The following is a 16,892-nucleotide window of genomic DNA, read 5'->3' as shown; positions in this document are numbered from 1 at the left end:
AAGTTGAAGTCTTAAGGATTCCCTTTCCCTTCCGTGTTTTTTTTTTTTTTTTCCATGATTTTTTTATCCTACATCACACACCTTGTGCACAGCCAGCCTCCATCCTGCGGGAGTCAGGAACACTCAGGACTGGTGAATCACTTGCAAAGCACCTTCACAGACTCACAGTCCAAAGAGAAGAAAATGTGTTTTCCCACCTGATCTCACCTGGCAGAGGTGAAACATTTCCAGGGAAGCTTGGCTGACACACAGGCACCTTCAAAAGCTCATTGCAAGGAGCAAGCCATCCTCCTGCTGCCATTCACGAGGCCCCCAGTGAATTCCCTGGTCTCTGCACCATCCTCACATGCTGGTTTCCAGCACCTGAACTCCTTCCACAGGCTGAGAAGGAAAAGGGGCCTTTCCAAAGGCCCTCCCTGCAATGCTCAGTGTCAACCCACCCTTGTACCAAGAACCACTCCTGGTCCTCTTGGCACTGAGGATGCACAACTTCATGATTGAGTGAAAACACAGGAGCAGCGGCTACTTAACAAAGATAACTGAGGGACTTTACTTCTTTCCAAGGAAACTAAAGGGTTTAGTACACATCTAAAGTCAGGCACAAAGAGCTCCAGTCTTTTAACAAGAGCTCTTTGCTTGTCAGGAGTTCCAAACATTTAAAATTATAAAGTTGCTTTAAAAGAAAAATATTTTCTTTTAAATAATTACATGAATCTGGTTGTCCCTCTGGCAGAATAATGTGGAAAACTGATATTTTACAGCTCAGATCTGCAGCACAATACAAAAATATACAACAGACCAAAATTCCACATGTTCCCAGGACAAGAATCCATTTATACAAGGAAAACCCATTATAGCATCACACAAAAGACTGGCACTTGAAGGGAGTAGACAACAGGGGAAAATGGAAGGACCTGTGGCAGCCAGATTCCCACATGTGCATGCAGCCTGACAGAGCCACCACGTGCTGACACCACTGGGGAGCACCACAACCACTTCCCGGTGTCACAAGACATACTGGAGAAATAACAAGAGTTACACTGTCACATTTAAGTTTATAAACATTTCCATATGATGACTTTTTGTTTTCAATTATTAAAAAACTTCAAACCCTTTCTAGATGTGCCATTCCCAAGCTGTTTCTGTCTTTTTGACCAGCTCCACTAGGAAAAGGTTTTAAATGTGAAGTTCTGGAACACAGCTGTGCTAGAATGTTCTTGGCCATCAGCAGCAGCTTCTTTTCAGTATTGATGTCCCCAATTAACCTACCTCTCCCTGTAATTCTGGGGCAATTTTTACCAAGTACAGAGGCTGAGACTGTGATAAATTAACTCCTGCATCCTGCTAAAGTCACTTTTGTGTATGACTGCAGTAGAACCAGGCATTCTATCCCTGTACTACTTCCACTCCCAGATCTGCACTCTACAGGAGCTGGACTCTCATGGTCCTTGTGGGTCCCTTTCAATTTGGGGTATTCTGTGATTAAAACAGGAACTTGGTGCTCTGGGCATATACAGGACTTTAAAAATACAGGATACATAGATTGGGAACACAGGAGCAGCCAGAGTGGCTGCAGCAGTGTGACAGCAGCTGTGCAAGGGGGCACAAAGTGCAGGAGGTGCCTGTTGGATCACAGGGCCAAGGACACAGGAGGAGCAGCAATTAGTGACACCCTCTCCCAGCAGGGACAATGAGGCAGCTGGGATTGTCTGCAGGCATCAAAAGTCTCTCATAGAGCCAGCAGCAATGCAAAGAAATCCCTTCTCCCTTCTCTGGTCCTTCTCATTCTGCCTTTAAGGCAACAAACCTCCCTGGAAATCTGTGTTCCATTATCCTAATTCAGCAGAGGTGACAACCTGGGCCACCAGGCCTCTCTGGTGACTCCCATGACAGCCCTTATCTGGCCAGCTGAGAATGACCTGCTGCTGTACCAGGGGACAAGCCACTGACCACCAAAACACAGCCCATGGACATGGGAGCAGAGGAAAACAGGGAGAAAGTCCACAGATTCAGACACCTGCCAGTGACTGCAGTGACAAATGGCACAATGGTGGACAAAGCAATCAGCAGAAATCCTATGGAAAATGAGACACTCATGTACACTCAGGGAGCTGCACCCACTGTCCAAGTGCAGCCACTTCCCAGCTGATCTGTGACTGAAGGGATGTCCTCTCTTTTCCAGGCTGGCTCCAGCTCCCAGCTGACAGCAGCAGGCGCCCTTCCCAGTGAGGCTCGCTGGCGTGGATCCACCGCTGGGCCTGACCACAGAAGCAGAGCTCACCATCCCTTTGCCTTCAGGAAAGCCCTGGAGCTGCCCCGGAGCTCAGAGCCGCTGGCAGTAGAGTTCATAGAGGCTCTTGGCCATCCTCTGGGTCTCCTGGAAAGCCTCACAGCTCTGCTCCCAGCTCGGGGGCACCTGCTCCTCCCCGTAATAGGCGCCGGCGATGGCCCCCGCCATGGTGGCGATGGTGTCCGTGTCCCCCCCCAGGGAGATGCAGTAGATGATGGTTCTCTGCAGGGCGTTGTAGTGGTCAGGAATGTCAGGATCAGCGTCCATGCAGCGCAGGAAGGAGTAGATGGCAGTGGGGACGGAGCGCAGCGCAGCGATGCCATTGCCTGGAACACACCCTGTCAGCACACTCTGAGCTTCCTTCCTTCTCCCTTCCTACTGCACCTTGCTGTTGCCAGTGACTTTCCATAATGATATCAAGCATTTTACCAGGATTTTACAAGGTGAAAAAGTTTGTGCCTCAGAAACCCCCCAGTAGCACTCACATCCTGCAGAGCAATTCCCAGTTAGCCCAGTATAGCCTGGCCATACCCATCTACTCATTCCCACTCAACACGATGACCCAATAGCCCTTGAGAGATCCTGGAATGTTAAGAAACATTATGCAAGGTAAATTTCCCTTAGCAATACATTTTTTTCCTATCAATACTAGAGGAAATCACTGGGTTGAGACTTAGAATTCCTGACTGGTGAGCACAGGCTGCTTTTCCAGCATATTCCGTGCCTGACAGGCAGCACAGGCTGAAGAGGAATCTAGGGGGACACACATCTACCAGGCTTGCTGAGTTAGTCCTGCTTCCAGCTTTCCTAAGAAAGGTACTCACCCAACTCAGACAATACATCTGCTTTGGGAACACTGCTGAGCTCCAAAAATTCCTTGATTTTCTTTAGACGCCTGGAAAATGGTAAATCCTCAAATCCCAGCCTGCAAACAGAGAGTGCAGTGAAGAGGAGAGAACAAGAGCCAGAAGAAACCACTGCAGCAGGGTTGGGGCTTTCCCCAAGCTACTCACGCTCGGGCATCACTGAGAGACTTGTCATCTGCCTCCACGTGCTCCATGTGGCTGATGAGCTGCTCCAGGAAGGTTTCCCTACTGAGCCCTTCCTGCAGTGCCAGGTGCACAGCCAAGGCCTGCAGGATGGCCCCGTTGTAGCCCAGGGAGTTGGCGTGGGTCAGCTCTGCGCTCAGCTTCGCAAACTGCCAGAGAAACCTTGCTGTCAGCAAAGCTTCCTGGGACACTCCCGGAGGAGCCCAGAATGCTCCATTACCTTCTTGACATCCTGGATGTCGGGATAGACAAGGGGGATGCCGGCCACCCTCATGGCCCCGCCGTTCCCGTAGGAGCCCTTCCCGTTGAACTGGGCCCTTGCGGGCTCAAACACATCGTTGCACTTGGGGCTCAGGAGCTTCTTGAAGACGTTGACCACGGCCATCCCATAGCCCCTGTTGGGCTCCTTCTTGTACTCCTCAGCAAACCTGGTGCGGCCAGGGGGGAAAACACCCAGAGGGTTTGGTCTGTTACTGGGGTTTGTGATTGGATGAAACCTCTTGCTAAAGTGAATTAATAACACACACATAAATCAGTGTCAGGGCTCAGTGATTCAGTTCTGCAGGGAAACATTCCCAAAGAACAGTGTGAAAGAGGGATGTATAAACATCACCTTCCATAACCCACTTGCTTCCCTCTCAACTCTGCCTCAAAATAGAAGCAAACTAGAAGCATTTCCGTGGGTCACAACCACAAGGAAAGTCTTTTGTTCAAGTTCAATGGAAGAGTTTTCTAAACAAAGAAATGCTTTCCCTTAAGTGGAACCAAATGCTTTCAGGGCTGGGGATTCAACAGGGAAACAGATCATAAACAGAGTCAAGCTGAGCTCACTCCTATTCCCTCAGTAAATTAAGGGCAGCGCAAACATAAATAGCAACAAATAAACATAAAACAAAATGTTTCTGGAACCTCCAAACATTCTCCTCCTCAAAGGTGAACACACACAAGGCTGGCACACACAAAGCTGGCACACAGCAGTGCTGCCCTGTCAAGGCAGCTTCGGACTCCACACTGCAGCTGCCACTGCTGCACAGTCCAAGGCAAGGCAAAGCAAAAACAATCTAAAGTATTAACCACCTCTTTCCTAACTATTTCCCCTCCTAAAATTAGAATTAGTCTGCCTCAGCCCCTGTCCCCTTGCACAGATGGTCACAGGGATGGTTACACCTTCAGGAAGCCTCATGCTCACCTCTTGGCCATGTCAACCTCATCGAACTCCTGCTTGGCCAGCAGTGACTGCACCACCGACCTGCTCATGGCCGTGTCGTCCGTGTACGGCAGCGACTCTGCAACGGGAGGGCAAAGAGTCACACCAGCAGCCAGGGACAAACTGCTCCTGCCCTTTGCCAGCACCACCCTCATCTCCAGGGCATGGCTGTCACAGGTTGCCTGGAACAGCAGTGGCTGCCCCTGGATCCCTGGAAATGTCCAAGGCCAGGTTGGAAAGGGCTTGGAGCAACCTGGGACAGTGGAAGGTGTCCCTGCCCATGGAAGATTTCTAAGGTGCCTTCCAACCCAAACCTGTCTGGAATTTAAGTTCCCCTGGCACTCTGAGGTTGACACTGCCATGGTTGTCAGAGTAAGGACACACAGCCAGGGAGTTGCATCCACAGCTATAATGACACAGAATATACTTCAAGATTAGTAAGAGCCAGGAGATGTCTGACATCCAGAGGTATATATGGACAAGAGAGTCAGCCCAACACAGAATCAAAGATTTCCAGGATGGTTGAGGTTGGAAGGGACCTTAACGCCCATCCTGTTCCATGGGCAGGGACACCTTCCATTATCCCAGGTTGCTCCAAGCCCCGTCCAACCCGGCCTTGGACACTACCAGCACTGGAGCAGCCACAGCTCCTCTGAGCAATCTGTGCCAGGGCATCACCACCCTGATGGGGAACAATTCCTTCCCAATATCCCATCTAACCCTGCTATCTGGCAGTGGGAACCCATTGCCATGTCCTGTCATTCCAGGCCTTTGTCAACAGCCTTCATCTTTCCTGCAGACTCCCCTCAGGCACTGTAAGGCTGCAATCATTTCCTAAGAGTCAAACAACAACTCTGTGCTTCTCTCACTCTTCTCCTCCTCAAGTTTTGGTACCTCTGCTCTTGCTGACACCCCAGCACTGCCACAGCCATTCACAGCACACTCCACCTCAGCTCCCTGAGTAGGAGCAGCAGGAGCCAGAAGAGCAAACCACGGGTCCCTCTGCATCAGCGGTGTCCCTAAGGAATCCCTAGGGAATCAGAACTGGCACTTGAAGGAAGCAGACAACAGGAAAACCCTGTTGAACCCCACAGCACAGGGGCACAGAATAGAGCAGGCCAGGGGACAGCCAGGGTAGTCAGTCACAGCGGAGATGCTCCACAACCTGGTGAGGGGTAAGGACTGAGGGGGAGCAGAGGGGTTGGGGATTCTGCAGGTTGGGCACACCTCAAAGCACAGTCCTGAGGGTGCTAAGGGACGCGAACACGCACCCCGAAGCCCAGTCCTGGGGGTACTGAGGGGACACAAACACCGCAAAGCCCAGTCCTGGGGGTACTGAGGGGACACAAACACCGCAAAGCCCAGCCCTGGGGGTACTGAGGGGACACAAACACCGCAAAGCCCAGCCCTGGGGAGTGCTGGGGTCTAACCCGAATCTCTGGGGCGCCGAGTGCCGTGCACAGCGGGGTGTGCGAAGTGGGGGACCGGGCGATCTCCCCCGCTCCCCGCCGCGCTCCCCGCCACGCACCTCCACGTGCGCTGCCCGCCGCCTCCCCTCCCTCCTCAGGCGGCGCCGCTTCCAGCCCTTTGAGGAAACTCAGCAACTCCGGCAGCTTCACCACGCTCCTGCCTTCGAAAACAGCTCCCAGGCAATCCCCCAACAATGCTCCGGCTAAACAGCCTCGGAACCGAGCGAGGCCGGGCCGGGGACGAACCGGGAGCCGCCCGGGGCTTGAGGGCGGACCGGCCGCCGCCATTTTGCAGCGAGCGGCGCTTCATTCCTCCGGGCCGCTAGGGGGCAGTGTGCGCGGAAGCGCCGAAGGCGCTGCCGCGCACACTGCCCCCTAGCGGCCCGGAGGACCGAGGTGCCGACAGCGCACCCGCCTGTTCTTTCCATCAATCCCTCCTGGAATCCATCTGGATTTAATCACCGAGGATGACAACAGGCCCTTTTATTGTTTATAAATCTCCTCGGAGCGCGGGAGGCTGTAAACATCATCCAAGGGCCAGACGGTTATAAAACAAACTAAGAGGAGAATTCCATTCTCCCCAAACGCGACGCAGATGGTCTCTTTTCCTCGCTAGGGATCTGGATCACCAGGAGTTTTCCTCTCTCCCAGCGCTTGCACAATTCCCGGTGTGCTAAGCCAGCTCCAGCTGACTGTTCCTCGGCAGGTTCCTGGTGCGGTTGACGGCGTCGACCTCTGGGTCAAACTTCTCCACAGGGATCACGAGTTTTCTGCGGGTGTCCATGCACTTGTTGTCCAGCTGCAGAGAATTGGTTTTGTAACCAATATCGGTCTGAATGCGGTGAAGTTGTCTGTAAAGAGCATCCAAGGCATCCCTGGGAATGAGTAGAAAGGACAGGAGTTGGGATCAAATGTTACATTGCTTTCCAGGAACAGACTCCCCAAGGAATAGTCCCCAGTCCCAACCCTGTCAGAGCTCAAGGAACAGGTGGAAAATGTTCTCAAGCACAGGGTGGGATTTTTGGGGTGTCCCATGCAGGGCCAGGAGTTGGTCTCAGTGATCCTTGCATGTCTCTCCCAACTCAGGGTATTCCATGATTTAAAACTGGACAGGAAGCACCCAGCTTCCCACTTTCTGTTGGCCCTGTGCAAGGAGCAAACTCATCAGATACTCATTGTTTGGGGCAGTGAATATCCAGCCCACACACTGCTCTGGGAGGGCAGCAAGGGATGTGCACCCAGGGAGTTGCCAGCCCACAGCAGCACTTCTGTTCCTTCCTTGTCACTCTCTTTTTTGTCCCTTTTGGATTAATTCAGAGTCAAGCAGGGGCTGTGGGAGTCCCATTCCCCTCCCAGCACAGACCCCTTGTACCCCACACCCACCAAGCCCAAACACTGCAGCCCCTCATGAGCCCAAGTACCACGAGCACCAAATGCAGGTGCTGGAGGTGTGCCCAGAGCAGGGACACCCAGAGCCACATCCCCTCAGGGCAGCACTGGGCACTGCTGTTCCTGCACAGCAGGACACTCACTGTGACTCTGTCCGCTTCTGCTGGAGCGCACGGATTATCCCCTCCAGCTGCTGGACCTCGTCTGTCAGTCCATACTGAGCCTGCAGGGAAGAGAGGACAGCGCTGAACAGGGCTTTAAAAAGGCCACAGTTCCCTCTTTCCCCTCTCCCCAGCTCTGAAATTATTCCCTTGCTTTGGTGTGTCACTGTAGGATCCATTGCTCAGCTGCTCCAAAACTCATCCATGTTTTTCAGAGCCCCCATCCAGGTCAGTTCCCTGCAGGGACCATGCCAGGTGAGATACCTGATCCCGGCAGAGGTCCAGGTGGGGCCGGTACGTGCGCGTCTCCAGGCGGGTGTGAGCCACTTTCAGATCCAGTGTTCTCTTCCGGATGTCTTCCTCCAGCTGCCGGATCTCCTCCTCCATTTCATCAATTTCCTCCAAGGTCTGAGGACAGACATGTGTTGTGAGGAACAGCCTGGGATGCAGACTGGGAAACTGCCCCCGTGTCTCTGGGAATTCTGCTGTGCTGGGGATAGATTTTACTCAAGAGCTTCTGAGGACTGAATCCTCTGCTTTCACATGGACCAGGATGGTGCTGCTGAGACAAGGGGTGAAATAAAGAGGCTGAAACCTGGCGGTGCTGCTAAGCGGTGCCAGAGAAGCACTTGTGAGAGGTGGGATACTGCTGGGATTGTATGTGTGCCACTGAACAGCAAACTTGTGGAAACTACACTCAGGCTGAGTCACTTTCCATGTAACAGTCTTTGAGATTACATTCCCAGCCAGGATTGTAGTCAATGACCAAAGAAACAACACTTACGTTCTGCTCCTGCCATCTCAGCTCACTAAGGGCTCCTTCCATGTCTCTCATCCTCTTCCTCAGTGCAAACTCTGTAGCTATACGCTGAGCATCCAGCTCATTGTTTGTCTGAGGAGAGAACAGCTCCAGTCACACATGGCAGCAAAGTGTCTGTGTCCCCCCAAGCTGTGCCTAGAAGGGTGGGAAAAACCCAGGAGCAAAACCAACTGGGTTTGGCTGCTGCCACGTGTGCATGTCACACTTCTCCAGTAGCCAAAAGGTGGGGATTGATGGACAGGGACATGTCCTCCAGCTTGCTGAGACTGCTGCCAGCTCTGCAGCATAACCAAGCTCCTACTTAAACCAGGAGGGCAGCTGCTCCCAGGCAGATTCAGAGACATGCCTGCCACTCTCCCACACATGATCCAGAATGGCACCAGAGATTCCAGGCCAAGGGAGCAGTTTACCTGGGCAATGCTAAGTGTGATTGCTCCTCGGAGATCAACTGAGGCTTTCATTGCTGCCTCAGCACGCTCCTTGTTGCACTGGCTGTTCAGTTCCCACTCATGAAGTGCAGTTGATCTGTGAACAAATCAGTTACAAAAATAAATTGAGTGTTTGCAAGATATTTTAAAGGAAACACCTAGTGCAGGCCAGGATGGCAGCACAAAAGGATTCTGGAAAGCTGGAGGTCACATCTTTCCTGAACTCCTTAGAGACTGAACTCACCAGGCCTAACATCTGCTCCACCAGGGACACATCCAAACCATGGAAAGGAATGCCAGGCAAGTGAAAATATGCAGCAGGTCCCCCTGAGCTGTGCCAGAGGTGACACCATACTGCTGAGTGTCACATAGAGCTAGACAGGAGGGAGGCAGGGCACCTGGCCCCCACTGGGTTTGTGGTGACAATTTAGCTATTTCCCAAAAATCTGTAGCTTCCCCCTGTCACAATCAACTTCTGTTTGTTCTGAGTTCTCTCCAAAACTGTACCCATCAAGCCTGGACACAGCAGGGAAGGAAAAAGCATCCCAAGGGCTCTGGGCAGATTTGACTACAGAAGGGCAGATTCTTTCCTTACCCATCTGGGATCCGTGTTGGGTTGACCTTGAAGGAGATGTTGCCAGAGGTGGGATTGAAGGACATGCACTGCCGATCAAGTTCTAACGTTTCCACCTTGTGCCGGTGGTCAAGGCTCAGCTGCTGACGAGCTTCCTTTAAGAGGCTGCAGAGAGCCAGGCTGGAGTCAGTGGGGAGCAGGCCCAGGGTAGGGGGAGCTCAGAATTCCCAAAGCCTTCATCACCATGTCACTCATCTTAGTGAAATGAATGATAAGCTGTCACCCTCTCTGGGAACTGGGCCTGACCTGCCCAGCCCTGCCTGCCTGGCTGCCCCGGGCTGTGTGCTGGTGTTGCCCTGGAGAACGGAGCTGTGAAGGATTCCCACAGAGTATCAGGGCCTGGGAGCTTTAACACCTCATGGCCACTGACTCCTAAACCAAGGCAGGTGGCATGAGATCTGGGACAAAATTTCCAAATGGTGCTTGTGAAGTCACCCTTGACACACCCTTCACTGTCAAATCCCAGACCCTGAAAATCATCCAGGGTTCCTGTGTGGTTCCCTGCCTGCCTGCCCATCTCAGCATGGCACTAGAGGCACATTAAGTATCTGGGGCCAAACAAGAAGAGCAGAATCACCAGCCAAAAGCTGTCACTCCTCACCAGAGCTGTTTGAAGGCATCGTCCACTCGCTTCTGCAGCTCTTTCTTGGTTTTCTCAATCACCTTCACCTCTTTGTGTAGCTCCTCTTCCACAGGATCCCTCACCACATCAATGTCACGACGGCTCTCACGGAACGTCAGACACTCAATGGCAACATCCAAACACAAGTTCTTTGCCTGGAGGGCATTTTCTGCTGCTTCCTTCACCTGGAAGAAGCAATCAGTCAGGTGTGTGGGGGATAATTTAGGGATTGGAGAGAGAAAGGAAAGGGAACCCACCCATGCCATCATTAAGAGAGACTCACACTGTCTTTGCAGTTCTGAAACCTTTTATCAAATCTGGAATAAAAATTGCTAGAGCCAAACACCTTAGTCCTCTACACCTGCCATTTGCATTGGGAATCACACTTTTCTGGGGGTTAACAACTCCAGAAACAGCAGCAACTTCTGGGTTTCAAACTCACACTATCAGAGATCTCCCACCACTATTCTCTATTTAAACCCAAACATTTTTGAAGGATGGTATTAGCATATTTTTTTAAATTATCTTTCAGAGCTTTATAAAAAGTCCAAATAACAAAATCCACCCAGAAATCCAAACAGGAGCGTGCAATATACAGCTGCATGACACGGCTTGGCTCAGCCAAGAACACAGGGGTTTGTTTTTTCCAGGAAGTCATTCCATCAAGTATGGATCTCAGTATAAAATACACACACACACACACACACACACACACATACATATATATATATATAATTATCTAGTGAGAAGCCCCCCTTGAACTCCAGATGGGCTTGCCCATTGCACAAGACAAGCCTCAATTATTTCACATCCCATGTTGAGAGTGTAAGTTCATTTCCAGCCATCTGCCTTCCCAACATACTTTGGTTAAGGCATCAATTTCCAAATCTATGTCTGCGAGGCATTTGGCCAGGGCCTCTCTCCATCTGTCCACGCTGGTGATACGATCTTTGAGGCGGGTTTGGCTGTTGTGCTCATCCCATTTTGCCTGGAATTAGAGAGAAATGCCATTACTCTTTTTAAAATTGTAGTTGTGAATCCTGCTGAAGCCTTTCCCCATTTTCAGGACAGATTGAGCCTCTCACAGGAATACAACACGTTGCCATTTGGGATCACAGTCATTTACACAAACAGCACAGAGAACAACATGAGTGGCAATGAATGTTAAAAAAGACACATGGGGATTTAGTGACAGTACAGATACATCATTGCAGGTGGGTTTACAGGGAGTAAATGTCCATACTTAGCATGTTCTGTACAGGTAAAGCCCTTTATTCCCTCATCCATACACCCAAATCTAGACACTCCCTGCAGCTCCTCAGCCCATTATCCTGACAAAGCTGTGAGCAGCCCCCTGGCAGAGGGCTCACCTGGTTGCCAGTTTCATTGCGGAGAGCTCGTCCTTCCTGACGGACATGATGGGAATTAAAACGCTGCTGTTCGGCGTTGGCCGAGATGAGGAGGGAGTTGTTCTGCCAGTCTGGCAAGGTGAAGCGCTGGCCCGGCTTTACACTCAGCGAGGCCATCTCGCTGAACAGGTGACTGAAAGGGAGTGGAAGATTTATGTGTTTATTCATGGAAATACACCTGAAATGGAGCTGAAGCCAAAAACTGCAGAGTTTATCAGGGGAAAAGCAGCAGCAAGCTGCAACCCAGCACCTGGCCTAATGCAGATACATGTCGTTAAAATAGGGGAGCACAAGGACAGGTGATGGGAGCCAACCTCTGCCCCACACCAGGGGGAAAAGTGCTGTGCACCTGTCCCATCTGTCCCTCCCTAGGAATGTAACTGTTTGCAGGGACAAGAGCTGCTCACAGCACCAGCTTCCATATGGTATTTACTGAGCTTGCACAAAAACGAATGAGGATATGATTGATTCTGTTGTGCTACCACTGAAGGCTTAGCCCAAAGCTGTGACTCTCGGGACTCCAAGGCTTTCAAAGAACAGCAGAGCTTTTAGACTTCTGTTTTACCCAGCACAGCCTGCACAACGGGCAGAAAATGCAGACCCCACTCCAGAAGAGCTGCTGAGGGGGCTGCCAAAACCCACGGTCGGGGGCAGTTCTGGGACAGAATCCCTCGGCAGCGGGGTATCTCTGCCGTGGCTGTCCCAGCCCGGCGGGCACGGGGCGCTGGGCCGGAGCCCCCCGAGCACAGCACCGACACCACGGGCTGCCGGGGATGGGCAGCCCACGAGCTCCTGAAGGGAAGGAAGCCCGGGGAGAGGCACAAAGAGCCGTCAGGCGCCCGACCATAGGCGGAGGGGATACAGGGAAAGAGGGAAAAGGCTCGGACGGGGCCTCAGCCCGGGCGGTGTGAGGGCACTCGGCTCCTCCGGACCGACCGCGCTGCCGCCCCAGGCCGGGCCGGGCCGGGGCCGCTCCCTGCCCTCACCGTTACCGGCCCATTTCGCTTCTCTCACCGTCCCCAGCCGACCTCCACTCTGCCCTCACCTTTTCCGATCGATCCCCCCCCAACCCCCGTTTCCTTTCACCGCTCCCGGCCGATCCCGCTCTTCCCTCACCATTTGTGAACAACCCCCGCTGTCCCCTCCCTGTTCCCGGCCAGTCCCCCTCTCCCTTTCACCGTTCCCAGCTGATGCCCCGCTCTCCCCCTCACCATTCCCGGCCGTTCCCGCTCTCCCCTCGCCGTTCCCCGCTGTCCCTTTCACCGTTCCCGCTCTCCCCTCACCATTCCCGGCCGTTCCCGCTCTCCCGCCACCGTTCCCCGCTGATCCCGCTCTCCCGCCACCGTTCCCCGCTGATCCCGCTCTCCCCTCACCGTTCCCCGCTGATCCCGCTCTCCCGCCACCGTTCCCCGCTGATCCCGCTCTCCCCTCACCGTTCCCCGCTGATCCCGCTCTCCCCTCACCGTTCCCCGCTGTCCCTTTCACCGTTCCCCGCTGTCCCTTTCACCGTTCCCCGCTGATCCCGCTCTCCCCTCACCGTTCCCCGCTGTCCCTTTCACCGTTCCCGGCCGTTCCCCGCTGTCCCTTTCACCGTTCCCCGCTGATCCCGCTCTCCCCTCACCGTTCCCCGCTGTCCCTTTCACCGTTCCCCGCTGATCCCGCTCTCCCCTCACCGTTCCCCGCTGTCCCTTTCACCGTTCCCCGCTGTCCCTTTCACCGTTCCCCGCTGATCCCGCTCTCCCCTCACCGTCCCGGCCGTTCCCCGCTCTCGCCTCGCGCGGGGCCGTTGCGGGGCGGCCCCGGGGCGAGTATCGGTGACAGGGACACCGCGAACCGCAGCAAAGCGGCGCCCAAATCAGTGACAAATAATGTTATTAAAAAAAAAAAAAATGCCCCATAAAGCAGTTAGGAGCCAGAGCTGCCCACTTCCAGAGCTCTTTCCCATTTCTACAGCAGCTATTCGGCCCCAGGATGGCTGTGAGCACTTCAACAACCTCTTGCATTTTTAAAAAATATTAATAAAAAATTTAGTTAAACGGGATTAAAATACAAAAAAGACCAGAAGTAAATGGTTTTCTATCCTTGGATATGTCCTTGGTACCTCCCTCCACATCCCCCACCCAGACCAACATCTACTCCTTGGTTTGGGGAATAAATCAAAATGATGCAAGTATAAATAAAGCCTCACACACGTGCATTTCAAAAAAAATTTATTTCTCAAATGAATACAGTTTGTTTACAATACACTCAAGTTGATGGTATCTATAGCCAGCAGAGATCGATGACTGCTGTGTCCTATACACAGTCGTACAGAGGTTACAGATGCCTACGAGAGGGAAGGAACAGTGAAAGAAGTCGACATTTTACTGTGCTGGAAGGAAAGCAACTCTTGCAACAGGTAGAAAATTTTGGCAAGAACAATTTGTCCAGAAAGGGAGAAGGGGCAGAGGACACGGCTTCTGCTTAGCAAGTACATCTCAAACACCAACACGTTCCCTCCCACCCCGCACGGCTGCAGCCCACGGTACAAAGAGGCACACATGGTCAAGATGGTTAAGTAAAAATAAAGGCTTTTACCAGTTTGTTTGCCATCCATCTACAATCTATTTGTGCAACGTCTCAAGTCACAGCTCTACTTTATTCTTGAAACATTTCCCTTTTGCTTCGAAAGCCCCCAGGACCTTTTCGGTGGGAACACATTCACGCTCCTGCTGAAGCAATGGGACACCAAAACAGAGGAGCAGTTACCAGCATATGAGAAAGAGCAGACACATGGGACAGGATCAATCCACCAGACTGGTTTATTAGAATTTTATTCAGCAAAGGAATACCAAACAGCATGACTTTTTATTTTTTTTTGAACAATTTAAATCTGTGGTATTAAGTACGCAAAATTTCTATGTGTGACATTGCTTGCAGCACTCTCCAAAACTAACCCAGCTCACTGGCCAGTGAGCACACACAATGCCACCTGAGCCACCTTCTTCTGAAAATCCTTTAATGTTAGCTCGTAACCAAATGCTACCAATTACTGTGAAAGCTCTGAACTAACACCTGCTGACAGACAGTGTCCTTGTCCATGATCACACACCTCCAGCCAGGTGAACAGCCCATTTTTTCTTCCACCAAGCACTGTTGAACCATGAGGCTACCTGGGGAGTTGAACTGCTTATACCAAGGGAAGAGACAAGAGCAACAGGAAAGATTTGTCCCCTGTGAGCTCAAAGCGTCACTGCTCCCCTGGAATGCTGATCTCTACACCAGTGCCTGTAAAAACAACATTTCAGACCCAAAACTCGCTCTGCCCGCCCCACTGCTGTGCTGCAGCTCACTTTTCACACCTGCCTGCAAACAGACACCAAACACAATGAGCTAAAAGCAGGTTTTTCTACAGGAAAACAATGTGTAGCTGTCTCAAGGAGAGATTCAACACTGAAAACTGCAAAAATGAGAAGATTTCGCTTAAAAACAGAAATCAAGTTAAAAAAAAAAAAGTAAACACTACAGCCACAGGAGAGGTGATGCACAAAAGCAAGTACCCAGAAGAAGCCATTCTGCACTGCAAAGTTGCCAGAAGCCAAACTCCATCTCTGGCATTCTTCCTCTCTCCAAGTTTTGTTGATGTTCAATTATCCTCACTATTTCAGGAGCAATACTCAAGTTTTCACTTTGCTGGCACACCATCAGGTTCCAAAACCTCCGGAAGTTTTTTAAATTCAGCATTGCTCCAGCGGGCATCACTTTGCTATTACATCTGAGTGGACACTACCTACCAAGACACGTATTTTCTATCAAAGAAATTGGTTTTGAAGATATTTAAGAGATTTGCAAGTGTAAGCAAAATGAAAGTTTATTAGTAACTATTGTAAAAGCTAAGTTTTGCACACCTGTACTGAAATGGGTTGTGGATCTACGATTTATGGGCAAGCATGGCCCCAAACTCAACATACAGCCATATTTTTGTGTTGCTAGCTAGTGTTATAGCATTAATTTTCCAACTGCCAAATGCGTTTGAAAGACCTGTGTAGCTCTCAGCAATGAAAAAAAACCCTTTCATTTAAATAAACTTGCCCTCTGAGCACCTGTTTTACAACAAATGGGTTAAAGAAAGCAAGATGGCAAACACAGGACTGACCCCAGGGGGCTTCAGCCTCAGGCAGAGCTGCAATGGGATGGGAGGGAAGAGCTCTGGCTCCCAACAGGGACAGGCTCCAACAACTGGATTCACTGGAAGATGCAAATGTGCAAGAATTGCATGAGTTTGTATCACAGGGTTACCACTGTCACAACATGGTTCTCCCTCAGATCACCCAGTAACTCACTCTCACAAGGTGATGTGAATCATCACAAACATTTTCTAGATGAAAAATGAGGCAGAATCATTGTCCCAGGTCATAAAGGGAACCTGCTTCAGAGCCAGCTGGTTCCAAAGCGCCTGGCTGGACAGCTTGCCAATGTCTCAAAACAGCTTCAAATAGAACCTGTTGGAAAAGCTCTTCCATCTTGGTCTGAAAATCCACTTTTTTAAGCAGCTTCATGCCCAAACTGGCATCTAAGCACACGTGTGCTTACTTCTGCACAGTGCAGTGTCTACAATGGGGACCTGGAGCCACAGGATGGGGGATTGCTCCTCTTTCCACACCCAAGTGATCACACAATTCTGTCCCCAGACATCACCACCCCTGCTGCTGGCAAACATATTTTTTAACTCATCTGTGACATTTAATCCTCACCTCCACATCCCCACGAGTCAGAGCTTTGCACTGCTCCCCAACATTCACTGGACAACACTCCCCATGTCCCTGCAACCTCCAAATGGGTGGAGAGGGGAGAGGCAATGGAGTGTATGGAAAGCTGCAGGAGCACAGTAAAGAGCGAGGACATCACTGGACAGGCAACATTCAAATAAAGGCAGAATTAATGATTTGCATTAGATAAACATATCAAGGTTAAATTTTATTTTAAAAAATTGCAAGTCTACCAGGAAGTAGGTTTCTTTGATGACATTACTCTCCAGAAACCATTTATTTTAAAAGCTTCTGCTCTCTGGATAGTTCTAACTCACAAATAATTCAGGGCTCACTTTGATTAAGTAATTCAACACAAAACCAACTCCGACCAAGGATTTTGAGCTTTAAAAACAGTTCAAGAAAAATACTAACCATCCTACCAATGCAAATACTAGTTTTTGCAGCTCTGTTCCCGGTCAGAAAAAGGCACATACTTGCTCTCAGTGAGTTCAAGTCCAACACAAAAAGTTCAGGATACCCAATCTCATGTCTGATGTCCCTGAAAGGTGTGAGCTAATCACAGCTCACCTGACACCTACCCACGTCCTACCCAGTCCATTGTTTCTACAGGCTTTTGTCACTATCCCACCCCCACATCCAGAGCTGATCTGTGCTCCACGCAGC

The 16,892-nt window shown here is 51.1% G+C and overlaps 2 protein-coding genes across 2 annotated transcripts; both read right to left on the bottom strand.

The window, feature by feature from the left end:
* Positions 1–523: 523 nt before the first annotated feature.
* ADPRS (ADP-ribosylserine hydrolase) lies at positions 524–6,318 on the bottom strand. The gene is made up of 6 exons (XM_021554788.3): positions 6,075–6,318; positions 4,529–4,625; positions 3,560–3,767; positions 3,304–3,488; positions 3,115–3,215; positions 524–2,616 (listed from the first exon to the last, which is right to left on the bottom strand). The coding sequence occupies exons 1-6, from the start codon at positions 6,301–6,303 to the stop codon at positions 2,324–2,326; spliced, it is 1,113 nt and encodes a 370-aa protein (XP_021410463.3). The 5' UTR covers positions 6,304–6,318; the 3' UTR covers positions 524–2,323.
* Positions 6,319–6,478: 160 nt separating this feature from the next.
* On the bottom strand, positions 6,479–11,771 carry TEKT2 (tektin 2). Its single transcript, XM_021554837.4, has 9 exons — positions 11,440–11,771; positions 10,932–11,057; positions 10,049–10,254; positions 9,409–9,552; positions 8,796–8,910; positions 8,350–8,457; positions 7,830–7,973; positions 7,548–7,627; positions 6,479–6,890 (listed from the first exon to the last, which is right to left on the bottom strand). Exons 1-9 carry the CDS (start codon positions 11,644–11,646, stop codon positions 6,689–6,691), a joined length of 1,332 nt encoding a protein of 443 aa, XP_021410512.3. The 5' UTR covers positions 11,647–11,771; the 3' UTR covers positions 6,479–6,688.
* Between the last annotated feature and the right edge of the window lie 5,121 nt (positions 11,772–16,892).

The sequence above is a fragment of the Lonchura striata genome, chromosome 23 (assembly GCF_050655825.1).
Source record: "Lonchura striata isolate lonStrDom1 chromosome 23, ASM5065582v1, whole genome shotgun sequence".
NCBI lineage: Eukaryota > Metazoa > Chordata > Aves > Passeriformes > Estrildidae > Lonchura > Lonchura striata.
The sequence above is the reverse complement of the archived record's forward strand: the minus strand, read 5'-3'. Positions and strand labels throughout refer to the sequence as shown.